Source organism: Chenopodium album, chromosome 23 (genome assembly GCF_948465745.1).
Source record: "Chenopodium album chromosome 23, dcCheAlbu1.1, whole genome shotgun sequence".
Lineage (NCBI taxonomy): Eukaryota > Viridiplantae > Streptophyta > Magnoliopsida > Caryophyllales > Amaranthaceae > Chenopodium > Chenopodium album.
This window is the reverse complement of record NC_137856.1, coordinates 30548257-30562659: the sequence shown is the minus strand read 5'-3', so window position 1 is coordinate 30562659 and position 14403 is coordinate 30548257. Positions and strand designations below refer to the sequence as shown.

The window sequence follows — 14403 nt, the reverse complement described above, 5'->3', positions numbered from 1 at the left end:
TATATGAATGATGTCGAAGTTAAATTGTTATAGGTATTCAATAAATATCCACGCGATATCTATTAGGTTTCAACTTTTGCGAACAACTACCTTTTGAATTTTGCAAACAACTATATACTTTACTTACCTTTTCAATTTTGCAAACAACTACATACTTTAATAATCACGTTAAAACAATAATAGTGAAAATAATTTGAAAATATTGCTTTTGTATAAAAAAAAAAATAAAAAAAAAAGAAAGAAACAAGAGTTAATTCCAACAAAAAAACATTTCATTCAAGAAAAATAAGTTTAGTTTTTGAAAATAAGTTTGTTCAAAATAAATACTTCGTATATATATCACAGAAAACAGCTTGTCTTGTGTGCGGTTAGTCATATCACTTATAAAAAAACAAGTAACCCCTATAACACCGATCGAGTAACCTTTGTAATATTGACCGAGCAACTCTTGTAATATTGACCGAATAACCCCTATAACACTGACGAATTAACCCCTATAACACTGACGAATTATCCCCTATAACACTGATCGAGTAATTCATATTAACACTAATGATATAACTCTTATGATGTGACCACACCATGTGGCCAGACACGTATAAGAATTTGTGAATAGAGAATCAATAAAAATTAATATAATTTAAGTCTACTAGTGATAATTTAAGTTCAACAAAATAATTTAATTTTAGTAATTTGATAATTTAAGTTCAATAAAAATTATTTCATTTTACAAAACTAATTAAAATTATTATTATTATTATAAACACAAAAACGGACAAAGTCATACAACTTATAAAAAAATTACTAGGAAGCTGAGATATAATCTTGACCCTCACTCTTTTTTGACCTTCACTCTTTTCTGTATAGCAAGTCTATCCTAGTGAATTGAAGATATGGGCAGTAACACGTGCCCCAATGTCTATTATTATTATTATTATTATTATTATTATTATAAAAATATCAAAAAAAACCTACAAAGTCAATCAATTTACAAGAAATTAGTGGGAAGCCGAGATACAATCTGAGCCCCCACCCCTCTAGCTATAGCGAACCCGATCCTGCTGAAGATATGAGCAGCTGCACGAGCACCAATATCCTGAGTCTTAGCGAACACCTGAACCCGCTTCAGCAACGCAATAACATCCTTCTCTAGTTCCCCCAACGAAGAAAAGGAGAAAGGAAGAAAACCGTAGCCAATAGCCCTGCAACGCGCCCCATACTTGTCCCGCTTCCGCTGAGCCGCCGTAGACACAACACGACCAAGAACAAAGTCAGACAACCCCGATAGTGTCAAAGATGAAGATCCCGTCAAGTCAACACATACATCAAGGCCTCTATCCCAAGAATAAAGCAACACATCTGCTGGTCGAAGAGCCCCGTCATTCCCTCTAGTAGTTGTTATTATTATTATTATTATTATTATTATTATTATTATTATTATTATTATTATTATTATTATTATTATTATAAAAAAACCTACATAGTCAATCAATTTACAAGAAATTGGTGGGGAGCCGAGATACAATCTTACCGATAAAACTCATTTATATTGATCCTCTATTATATTTGTTATTAGTTATAGAAATTAAATTATATTTTTGTAAAAGTAAGAAGAGTATAATTATTCTAGCTGAAAAATTGAATTATATGTTATGTAGTAATATAGTTTATAGTAGAAGATACAAATAAACTTTTACACGTAGATCTTGTCAAGTAATTGAGATTATATTCTTAATATAAATAAAAATCAACAAGATTACATTTTCTAAAAAGTATTATCTTTCCATATTAGCTAATTGCATATAAATCTGAAATAGGTACGACATTATTTCTCATTTATACACTTGATAAAGACTAATAATTATCTTTAAACAACTCCGTAAAAAAATAAAAAATAAATCAATCAATCAATACTATATACTAAACTAATTACCAGAACTATTCCAAAAATACACATGTCGCGGCCACAATTAAAATTTTCCCGCCAAAACTTTTTTTTTCTTTTGTTTTTTCCCTTAAAAAATAATAAGATAATTGATTTTTTTTTTTTTAAAAAAAAAATTAAGAGAATATGCCGCCTAAAAATTAGAACAATAAAAACTATTTCAAATAAATAAAATATTTTTTGAATCGTATACACAATCTATATACAAATACAAACTTATAGCAATTTATAAAAATAATTTTTCCTTGTGGATATCCGAGCGTTGCTCGGGCAAAGAACTAGTATATATATATTAAAGTAATCACCAGCATTATCCCCAAATTACACGTGTCACACTCACATTAAAAAATTTTCCGCCAAAAATCCTTTTTTTCTTTTTTTTTCAAAATAATGAGATAGCTAATAAATAAATAAAAAGAGAATATACAACCTAATAAACAACCTAAAAAATAGAACAACAATAACAACTTAGATAAATAAATAAATAAATTTAATCGTTAATCTATAAAATGCATTATATATTCCCTTTAATCTATGTATTGTTTGTTTTTTTTTACTTAAAAAAAGGATTTTCACTCAATTTCAAATTCATAACATGTCAGCAAACTTAAATTAGAAATAAGTACTTTACATTAATGCATTTAATCTATATAAATATGATAATATAAATAGATACTACGTATAATTTATAAAAAAACAAAAATAAATAAATAAATAAAATTCTTTTGAATATCCGAGCGTTTGCTCGGGCAAAAAACTAGTAAATAAATAAATAAAACATAAAATTAGTTATTCTAAAATATATACATAATGACACACAAAAGATAGCACATGTCATTGCTAATTTAATATTTTTTTTTTTAGGGTTTATGGGGTCATTATTAAGAAAGGTTAAGGAAATGAATTAGTTTGATTCTCTTAGTTGTTGTTTATTTAGTATATTATTTTATTAAAAAAAAAAGTTCATTATTTAAAGTCTTTTTCTTCTTATTTTCCCGTGGCCTCACTTTCTGCTACCATGATTCCCCACCCCCATGACATTTTCCTTTCTCTTTCTTAAGCCATCCAAACACCACCACACAACCATACCCAACTCATCGCCAACACCGTACCCTATCATTAACAATAATTGTCATCATTAACTTACAAGCACCGCCAATACCACCACCTAATTAAAATCACTCTGTGGCCGTAATCATCCCTATCCTTTCAAAAGCACCCCCACCCCCCGTGAAAATTCATCATCACCTTGAAAACCATACCCTTCCAACAAAAAACAATCAACAACTATGGAAAAACCTAAAACTATAAAAAAAAAAATTGAAGAAAGAAGGAGAAAATAATGAGAAACTACATTTTCTAATCAACAACTGCATTAAAAACCCAAATTTGACCATTTTCATATTCAAATGTGACCATTAAAACCTTAAATTTTAGCTTCAATGGTAGTGATGGAACAAAAATAAGAAGGTAAAAAAAGGGGATCAGATGCAGTGACAACATGCTAGGAGAAAGGGTAAGAGCGATAGGGGGCTTCAAGGAAGGGCAACGACATCATACAAACGGAGGATAAGATGGTTGCACAATATTGAGAGTATGGATGGTAATGTATCGGAAGTGGGTCGAGTGATGCTTCATCGTCCATCTCCATCCAACAATGATCCATTTATCACCCAACCCATCCATCACCTAATTAATTTACCTTCATCTACATCCATGGATGAATCGAATGTATGTAATATAATTTGGGTGAAATAAAATACAAATACAATTTTATACTTTCATAATTCAAATCAAGATATGACAAAAATATAGCGATTTATTAATTAGTACTTTGATACACTATATGATTAATTAATAATTATATTAACACATATTGGTTAATGATGATTTGTACAGGATTAACTAATGTTCACATTATTCCTTAATGACTTTTATATCTGCATTGTACTATCTATTTGTTAATTCTGTAGCCAAAACATTTTTAAATCTTCTTTTTTTTTTTTTCCATTGAAAATACAAATGAGCTATTATTATCTTTGTCCCATTTTCCTTTTCGGAGTGTCCCAACTTACTTGCTCCTTTGTTATAAGAAACATTCTCCTCTTTTATTATTTTATTCAATTGGGTTCCTTACTCAACATTCATTTTTTTTCACTTTCATAATACTATTTGCATGAGATCGAGAGTGAGGAATAGCTCAAGTGGATAGAGCTTTCGTTCCACCCGATTTCAAGAAATCCAGCGATCGATTCTCACCCTCGTCGTTGTGGCTCTCAAAACACCAAAAAAAAAAAACTATACTTGTATAAAATATTATGCAAATGACCCATGTTACAAGTAAAAAATGATGGGGAATACAAATTTCATCTTCTTGTGGTCTAGATTCCACTGCAAGATTTCAGCTAATTATTGATGGCCAAAATCCGTTGTAATTCTATGGAAAAACCATCGGTAAACAATTTACTGATGGCTACCATTGGTAAAAAGCAGTTGGTGGTCAATTCGTCGGAATATCCACAAATACCAATGGAAATGCCATTGGTATTTAATTTACCGATGGTTTTTCCATCGGTATTTGATGAATATATGCATCACCATTTTCGAAAGATACCGATGAAATTAACCATCGGAAAATATTAACGATGGCTAAACACCATCGGTATAACATTATTACCGATGGTTTAAGGCCATCGAAAATATTAATATTACCGACGGTGTAAGCCATCGGTACTTTATTGATTTTCGGATGGCTTCAAGCCATCGGTAATATAGACATACCATTGGTTTAAATCCATCGTGAACGGCAAATCAGAATGATTAAAACAGTACTAGTAAACAATTACCGATGGCAATCAGTATTATGATTTTATTCAACCACAGTTATTTTCGTTCCCCACCAAATACCATTTCATAACAGGTTATAATCCAACTAATAACCTGTTTTAATCCAAGTCATATCCTGCATTGCAGTCAAACTAGCACATCCACATTGATTAAGTTCACATACTTCAATTATTCAACCGCCATAGTGTAATAATACTTCCTCCGTTTTCTTTTAGATGCAACACACCCTTTAGCACGGTAATTAAGAAAGGTGGGATTTACATAATATAATAAACTTTAAAATAGGATGAGTGGTTGTTAGGAGTGTAATTTAGTGGGTCATGTGCTTTAAATAAGGGATATAGTATAATTTTTCCTTAAAGTAACTTTCCTTTTATAGTGTGTTGCAAGTATTGTGACATTTCCTTTTTAGGGAAGTGTTGCAAGTAAAAGAAAACGGAGGAAGTAAGTATCAAAGTTAAAAGTACATACTAATATATGAACCATCCTAATCTATGTAAGAAGCTAAAGATAGACTAATAATTAGTTTGCAGGTCAAGGCAAATAACATAGGCCTAAACACATGCAACCCCTGAAGCACCATTGTCGTCCGAGTCACTATCGGGAGTGGAACTGAAAAATGATGAGGAGTCAAACGGATTTGGCCCGTACTGCAACATTCCTTTTTTTTAATTTCCTCGAACCAAGCTTGTTGTCTCTTCTCTATATTGGCTCTCTCGGTGGCCAAAGCCTGCTCCACTTGTGCCTTAACTTGTGCCTTGACTTGTGCCTGAACTCGTGCCTCTACCTCGTCATTCACTTGTGTCTGGAACTCTGCTTGGAACTGAGATTGCATAGCTTGCACCCTTTTCTCAAACTGTGTGTGTAACTGATACACAATGGATGGTGTGTACATCTGCGAGGCTCCATGTCGTCCTTGAGGAGTGTCAAAGTATAAGTGATCACTCTTGCCCAAACCTTTCACCTGTTTCGGCCCACAACAGTCTTAAAGTACACCCGATTAGGGTCGCGGCGGCCACACCTTGACTACTTGATTTATCCATTTTCTTCTGGAAAATTTCCTGCAACAAGTTTGGACGATTTGGAAAAATAAAGTCACACAACAATGATCTTCATCACGTAACTTGAAAGTAGTGGAAAATGAACACACATGGCATGTATCTTACATTTTCATATTAAACACTGTATTCATGTCATATTTTCAAGGTTTTAAGTTTATAATACTTTAAAATCCTTATAAAAACCACATTAAGGAAATAAGTCAAGTTTCATGAAAAAAGCTAAATTGGGCATGTTATGCTCTTTCCTTTCCTATAATACATGTATTCATTGAAATGAATGAATAAACACCTCATTCATGCCGTATTTTCTAGGTTTTAAATTTCTAACACTGTAAAATCCTTACATAACCACATTAAGGAAATTTAAGAGTCAAGTTGCTTGAAAATAGCTAAATTGGGCATGCTATGCTCTTTCCTTTCCTATAATGCGTGTATTTATTAAAATGAATGAATGAATACCTCAATCGTGTCAAATATACATGGTTTTAAGTTTCTATAACTTTTAAATGCTAATAGTAGTTATAGATACCACATATTACATATTAAAGAGCCAAGTTGCATGAAAATTAAGGTGCAAAGTGTGTAAGACTTTCTTATATATAAACGGAGAAAGTTGTAAAAAAAAAAAAAGATGTGTAACACTTAAAAAACGACTCTAAAAGACTAATACGTGTATCAATTATGTAATGGGTGTATTAAGTGAAAAAAACATTTCATATGTATAAAGTATATTTCGCTAACCCAAACTTTTTCCTAAAATCACTCATATCTTAATGAGCAATAGTACTATATACTCCATGAGTATATATTTTTTTTTATTATTTTACAAGTATGATTATCAAGTGATTTCCACGAGTAAAAATTCAAGTAACGTAGAAGTATATTTTAAATGAAAAATTTCATCTTAAAATTCAATAAATTACCCAGATATTTCACATACGGGCACAAAACTAGTTTCATATAAAACTGTTTCTCACTTAAAAAGGCTTATAACATAAACACAATAAAGAAAAAATTAATCTCTTAGTTGAATTGGTTTTTAACTCATTCGGACTAGATTTTTTTTTTTTAGTGTTTCACCCTTTGAGCTAATTCGAGTTCTGATCTCAATTCTAAGTGGCTAGATCTAAGTCTTTTCCTATTATTATTGCTGGGTGATTGAGGTTACACTTGGTGAGGAGGACTGTGTGTTCGATCAAGCATGCCTGAGCGTATAGTGTTTCCAACTCGACCCGAAGTGCCAAACCATCCAAAAGAAAGAAAACCTCATCGGTTGAAAAACGTAATCTTTGACGGTCGTTGTTTATAATATGATAGTCCGTAATTAATAGGAGAATTTATCTAATTAATTATAACGAGTATGTTGTTGTTGTACGACTAGCTGTTTCTATCTCTTCTTTCTTTCTCTCTCTTCTCCTCTTTTCTTGGCGCTTTCTCTCAATCTTCTTGAGAATCGCCAATGGCGACGACAACACAAGGAGGTACTTTTCCCTTCTCCAATTCTCCATTTTCTATCAATTTCACTGTTTAATTGTATTAATTTTTGCTCTGTTTTGGTTTCTGATTTCCGTTGATTTTAGGGTTTTTGTGGATATTTTGTGTTTGATTTCGAATTTTTACCTTTTTCATGTCGGAATTATCGATGTGATTGATTGAATTGATTAGGGTTTTTGGTTTTAATTGCGATTTTTCTGTAACCCTGCAATTGAGTTGAGTAATTTGGGTAGTCTTGGCAAGATTGATTAATTTGGGGTGTTGATCTTGGTTTTTGGAATTATTCTGTATTGCATGCCAATTTCCTGAGATTAGTGGTTCGGGTAGAATTGAAGATTTAGCTTGATCTGGAAATATCTCCGTTGTAAAAATTGAAGGAAAAGAAAGAGAAATTTAGGAAATTTACAAATTAAGGTTGCTGTTAGAAGGTGTAAAATTGTATTCTTTCTATATTTTGGTATTTTATCGAGTTTTCGACAGCTTGTGCTGAATAACTGCTGAGATTAATATTTACATAATGAAAGTATGTACGGATCATAAGTCGGGTTTTGCAAGGTATTGGGGTTGACTCAGGATTGACTAATTTGCTGTTGAATTATCTACCTACTCTGTTTGTGGGTTTAATTCAGCAAGGGGAACATTTTTCCCTTATTCGAGTTAATACGGTGTTATTTCACTAACGAGGCATGTTGTTTCTTTTTGCAGCTAGTGGCCCTCCACCGAAACCTTGGGAAAGATCTGGATCGTCATCTGGTCCAGCGCCATTTAGACCCCCTTCAGCTGGTGCTACAAGTGATGTTGTAGAAGCTTCTGGGACTGCAAAGCCTGGAGAAATCGTTTCAACTTCTGATCGAATTAATACTGTTAACACAAATGCAGTTGGAAGGCCTCTTCCGACAAGGCCTTGGGAGAATAATATCGGAAACAGCAGTTACGGAGGTAGTTGTATTTTGATTCATTGAGACATATAGGAGTATATCAGAACAAGAGCTTTGTTAGAATCACTGGAGTTATGATGCTGCTACTATGCTTCTGAACCGTTTGATAAACTGTTATTTGCAGGATACAATTCTGGCATGACGAACTCTGGATATGGATCAGGGATGTATAATTCAATTGGTGGGGGATATGGAGGAATGAGCGGGGGTATGTATGGTAGTAGCATGTATAGAGGGGGAATTGGAGGGGGCATTGGTGGAGGATATGGTGGCGGACTTTATGGTTCTGGAATGTATGGTGGAGGAGGGATGTACAATAGTGGCTTGGGAGGAAGCATGGGTGGTTATGGAATGGGAATGGGAATGGGGATGGGCGGTCCCTTCGGACCCCAAGATCCAAATAATCCTCCTCCATCCCCACCTGGGTTTTGGATTTCTTTTCTTCGTGTGGTAAGCATTAACTTCTTTGTATTTTTTCTTTTTTAATAATCTATAGAATTTCTGCTTCTATATTAGACCTAATCTTGTGGACATCTGAATGTGATTAGATGACTTTTTTCTTTTCTTCTTGATGTCATTTGTGGAAGTCGTTTGATTTCTATTTGACTTGGTTATTTTAGTTCCTATTTCTCATTCACTGTGTTTAGCAATGCTTAAGTTGTTAGATTTGATCTATCTGTTAATCATTTCTTTGTGCTCCAACCTGTTGCTTAGGATGTATATTTGTTTGTGATGCTGTGATCCTAATGCATTTTCTTTGGCTCAATTGTGTGCTACCTTGGCTCTCGTATTTGGATAATAAGACAGTCCAAGTTTGGTTACATTCTTTTATTGTTGCTTCGTTGCCTTGGCTAATCTCTTGGCTGCTTTTGGTCGCGGGGTGGGGAAAAAACTAATTTTATAGTTCAGTGATTGCAACAAACTAATTTTATAGCATAAGATAGTCTTACAGTGAGCTCTTGATAATTATGAGATTATTTTGGAGTCCATGATGGTTCTTTCAACCTTTGGGATTTTTACAGTTCAATCCTTGCTCACTCCTTTGTCATGTTTTGTTGCAATCACTGCAGGACTCGATACAATGCCCCTAGGCTTGCATTGAGAATGCTCAAAGCCCAACCCTTCACTGCTCATTTGTTAGTTCCTTGCTCAATCCAGCCTAGTCCTACCTTGTTCCATACCTAATACCTTAAAAACACGTTAATTGGAGCGCAATTTGGATCTTATCTAATTAGAAAGGAATCCTAGATAGGCATTTTTTGGTTGCCATATTGAGACATCACTACTCTTATGCTTTTATCTTGCTAACTCTTGATGGTTGTGTCATATGATGCTTCCACTTTTGCTAGTGTTCCAGCTGTTTTGGGGATTTTCCATTATCACTGTATATTTCCAGACCCAAATTGAGCACTTGACCAAAGTGTAGCTCTGAACTATATGTTTAGTTGGAAGTTAGAACTTGTTATTATTTCAGATATTGGACTTGATTGTTAATTCACTAGTTTATAAGAATTATATTATCTAACCCCTAGCTGATGGCTAGGTGGCACCCCTTCTATATATGGTTAATTACTGCACCATATCTGAAGATGTGGTCATAGATTTATGAAGCAGCTGTCTCCCATCTTCTGATGATATCCTAATGGAAGAGCATATTATCTGTAATAGAAAAATCTTCCATTGATAATTTGCAGTCATCGTCATAGTAATGTGAACTCTTCGTAGAGGCATCTATATCCAATTATTATGAGTAGTTTCCATCATTGGTTCAGTTATTGTGTCTTTAATCTATGAAGGGTTGTGATGCTGAGAATTCTTTTCACCTAGTTGTCCGTTAATACTTAATAGGCTTCGAAGGTACAAACTATGTTTTGGCTCCATGTTCCATTTCTTGAAATCAGACTATTAAACACCCGTTTATTATGTGGTCTGTCTTCTTCATAGGAGTTTCTATTGTTCATTAGTGGAGTTTGACTTCCCATTTATAGCCATGGTGGTACTTGGTTTTCACAGTTGCATCATCACCAATTTACCACATTTTTAGAGCATGATTTTTCGTTGAAACACGCTCCAAGTATTCAGGGTATCCTTCTAGTGTTTCATGGATAGGAGGTTTGCTTCTAGGAAAAAAGGCTTAGTCATCATCAATGAAGATATGTGAAATGATGTGGGCCTACTTTGCTACCTTGATGGTATTCTCCCATTACATTCGCATCACCGTACCTGATAGAACTAATATGCGCAAATATGAAGATATATGGTTTTAGTGGATATCCTTGACGGACCCTACATGCCGGGTGACATGTAATTGAATGGTAACCATGTGATTAGGTGATGAATTAATGGGGTTACGCTCTGATGTGGGAGCTTTGGAAGGTCAGCAGGATTGGACCTGTGTTTAGTTTCCAATGGGCCGATGTTGGCAAGACAGTGGACTTAGGTTGGAAGTAAATTTCTATTTTTTCAATTATGCTTCGTTTTTATGTTGGCAAAATTTTTACTTTTCATTAGTAACATGGGGTGGAGTTACTCCCTCGAAGGGGTGGAGTTACTTCTTTGATTGTTGGTTGAAATGAGTTGATTGGAGAGAAAAGTGGAGTTATATGTAGTGGTTGTGAGAGTAAAGTGTGGTCTCCACAACCAAAAGTAGTATGGGACGAAGTTAAAGGGGCAAACTAAAGAGGAAAATAGGGCGAGAATTTAGGGACAGAGGAAATATTAGGTTTCTCGTAGTCTGAGGAAAGTTATTTTTTTTTTAAATATTAAAAAAAAAAAGCTAACTGTAAAGGGAGAGCTATATAATGACTTTTGAGGTAACAGGTTCACACCATGAAGTAAGATATTTTTTAGAGCTCTTTGAATTTCCTTTACAGCAAGCTTACGTTTTGAGCTTGTTTCACATTTATCCCGTTTGGTGGAATGAGCTATCATTTGGATCCATTTGATTCCGAAGTTTAGCAATGTTTTTGTTTACCTCCATTTGAGACGTGACAAAAACACCAAATCCTTAGCGTAGTATCTACAAAGTACGAACACATCACCCTTGCTTGGGGAAGCAATGTAAGCTTAAGCCTTGTCCAGCCCCTCTATGACACCTTCTTTTCCCTCTCTCCCATTCGTGTTGGTGAATACAATTCTTGAAACTTTTAACGCTCTTGACACTTCTAAATGTGTCCATTGTTTCTTTACCGCTCTCTACCTTTTTTCCATGCAAACTTTAATCGTTGGAACCTTTTGCATTCTTGACACTTCTAAATGTATCCACTGACAAGTTTCAGCCACTTAAAAGAATCAGTGTCAATGAGCCTATTCCTATTAATTTTGTTCCATCATCTTATGATCTTTGCTTCTGTCTTTTCACTTATTGGAATCTTGGACAATCTTGGAATTTAGCTTAAGGCTTTACACTAATATGGGGATGATAGTTGGTTGTCTATAATCTGTTCCAGTACTGAGGGTGCTTGGAAGTTGGAATATCTCTTAGAAAAGAGAATGAAATACACGTCAAACATATTGTAACTAATGGATGGCAGATCCTTGAGCTTTATTGAGAGTCCAGTGCAATGCAAACAAGAGTACTTTCTGAGATATTTTAAGGCCGCCCTGATTCTTTGGATGCTTATCAGTTTTACTCTTTTAAGTTGAGGAGGGTCTGTTTCTACCTTTTGGCAGCTATAGCCAATCTTGACGTGGCCTGTCAAAACTTGGCTTTCCTCTACACAATGATTATTTATTGGTTACTTTCAACAGTGTGGAATTTTTGCACTTTATATAAGTTGAAAAATAAGCAACTAATGTGGTGTGTCAATACAATATTGGCAAACTAAAGAAAAAGCTATTGTAATTTACCACAAAGTTGCCTCAAAAAATAATGTACCACCAAGTCACACGAGTCTCTTGTCCAAGTCTCAAAACAAATACAAGTTCTCAGTGAGTTTCTTGGACATAATTAAACATTAATCATCTAAGAGACAGATGTGATTTTTGGAAAGGTTGCAAAGGAAGGGTGACCTTTGAATCGTTGTTGAAGTACTCCTTTTTACTGTGCTTTCCTTGTATCACCTCTGCTCTCAAAGTTCATTCGCTGAGCAAGTCTTGGAACTCTTATCTGAAATTTGATTTTTAATTAATTGAGCACATGATGAACAGAAGAGATTCCTTTTGAAATTATTATTTTTATTGTCAATTTTTTTTTGCTAGGCGCCTAAATGTCATGCTACTTTATGTTACTTTCTTGTAGTGATTGTGTCAGTTTTAGTACTCCCTCTGTGCCTTTTCTATGGTTATGTTTCTGTTTTGGACATTCCCTTTCTTTGGTTATGTTTCTATTTATAATACTACCTCCGTATCATATTATTTGCAACGATGAGACATTTTTCCTCTCTACTTTATGTCAAATCGTTGCAAATAATATGAAACGAAGGTAGTAATATTTTTACCCACACCCTCATATTTACATAATCCCAAAGCAGCTATTCCCATTTACCAAAATATTTACATAATCCCAAAGCAATTATTCCCATTTACTAAAAATATTTACCTACTCTTAAAGCAAATATTCCCATGTGCCAAAATGTTTACCTACTTTCAAAATAAATAATCACATTTTACCTACTCCCAAAGCATTTTTCTAAATACCCATGAAAAAAAAAAAAAAAAAAATTCAAACTTAACCTTAGAAATGGAATGGATGGAGTACTATGTTTGTTTAGTCCTGGGAGCACAATGTCCTATTGATGGTGAATTTTAAAATATCATTGCTGACTCTTCATGTATTTACATTGATGTCAGATGGAAGGAGTGGTAAATTTTTTTGGACGGATATCTCTTCTTGTGGATCAGAACACACAAGCTGTTCATTTTTTCATGTCTGCACTCTTACAGGTATGCAGCTTATTTCACTGATTAAACCTTTGTAGCTATTCTGATCATAGCATTAGTATGCATCAAAACTTTGGAAAATTAGGCTGTGGACCATAACACGTACAGTATGATTTGTTTGATATTGTGGACCAAAAGAAGAAAGAAAAGGCTTTTAGTCACTATCTTGTGTCTATATGATTTAGTGTGTTCAAATTTTTAAGCTGTAATGGATGTGTGTGCACACCTACTTCATTATACGGATATTAGGGTGTTGGAGACTAAAATGGTGGACCTATACTTTAGTAGCTCACTTGGCAAAACTTCTATTGTTGTTGTGTTTGATACATAAGAAGTCTGTGATCTTAGTGCATATAAGCTAAGCAATTGGGACTTAGAATTTTGGTTTGTATGAATTGTGTCACTTCTTTACTTTGGCTGTGCGAGTGGGCTGTCTTTTCTGTTCCTTATAGTATAACCAGATAGTGAAGTTAAAATATTAGTTCAGCTCACCTAATAAGAATATAGCACCTGTTTTTAAAAAGTAAATAAAAATTGTCTCCTGCTGCATATGCGTCCAAAACTCCAATATTAGAACATTCTTTTTTCTTCGTGTAGTATGCTAGTATTTTGACGAGTCTTATCATTTATGCAGCTCTTCGATCGAGGTGGTATGCTATATGGCGAACTGGCCAGATTTGTATTTAGAATTTTGGGGTTAAGAAGAAAGTCGAAGAAGATTGGCCCTGCAGGCCCAAATGGCCTTCCATTGCCAGGACCAGACATGCAGAATGATCAGAGACTCCTAGAGGGACCAAAATCTGCACCTGCTGGTGGATGGGATAACGTATGGGGCAATGATGCTAGAAGATAACACAAGACTTTTTTTGCGCTGAGATCTCAATATGAACTCTGCAGGATGCTTAGAGAGCGAAAAAAGCCTCTCTCCTACATTTGTGAAGGGAATGAGTTAGATTTTGGTACCATTATTTCTGCAGTATTGTATGTAATGTATAATAGCGTGTTCATTTCTCTATATCTCATTTGATGTATTATTAACAAGAAAAATGTGCTATAAATGCTTTATGCTACTACTCTGTAATGGGAGTCTGAAGTATGATGAATAAAGTTGTACTCTTGGATAAGGAAAAAAAAAAAAAAAAGCATAGTTAAATAGTATAGTTCTACCCTAAATGATCCTAAATTTCTTTTTTTTTTTTTTTTTGGTTGTACTTCTCAATCTATTAAATTCTTCAAG

At 34.0% G+C, this 14403-nt stretch overlaps 1 protein-coding gene across 2 annotated transcripts; it reads left to right on the top strand.

Moving 5' to 3' along the window:
* Positions 1–7197: 7197 nt before the first annotated feature.
* LOC145607977 (peroxisomal membrane protein 13-like) lies at positions 7198–14247 on the top strand. Of its 2 annotated transcripts, none has more exons than XM_081663579.1 (5): positions 7198–7334; positions 8053–8286; positions 8410–8735; positions 13077–13169; positions 13801–14247. In XM_081663579.1, the coding sequence occupies exons 1-5, from the start codon at positions 7313–7315 to the stop codon at positions 14017–14019; spliced, it is 894 nt and encodes a 297-aa protein (XP_081519705.1). In that variant the 5' UTR covers positions 7198–7312; the 3' UTR covers positions 14020–14247. The 2 variants fall into 2 exon arrangements, with proteins under 2 accessions (XP_081519705.1, XP_081519704.1); XM_081663578.1 differs by having other exon boundaries at positions 8053–8289.
* Positions 14248–14403: the final 156 nt, after the last annotated feature.

What these genes read in the sequence shown, in the direction of transcription:
- LOC145607977 (XM_081663578.1), top strand. Translation starts at nt 7,313, where the DNA reads ATGGCGACGACAACACAAGGAG. An exon ending in AAACAGCAGTTACGGAGGTA is followed by an intron (nt 8,290 to 8,409) that starts GTTGTATTTTGA and finishes TGTTATTTGCAG; the next exon opens with GATACAATTCTGGCATGACG. An exon ending in GGATTTCTTTTCTTCGTGTG is followed by an intron (nt 8,736 to 13,076) that starts GTAAGCATTAAC and finishes CATTGATGTCAG; the next exon opens with ATGGAAGGAGTGGTAAATTT.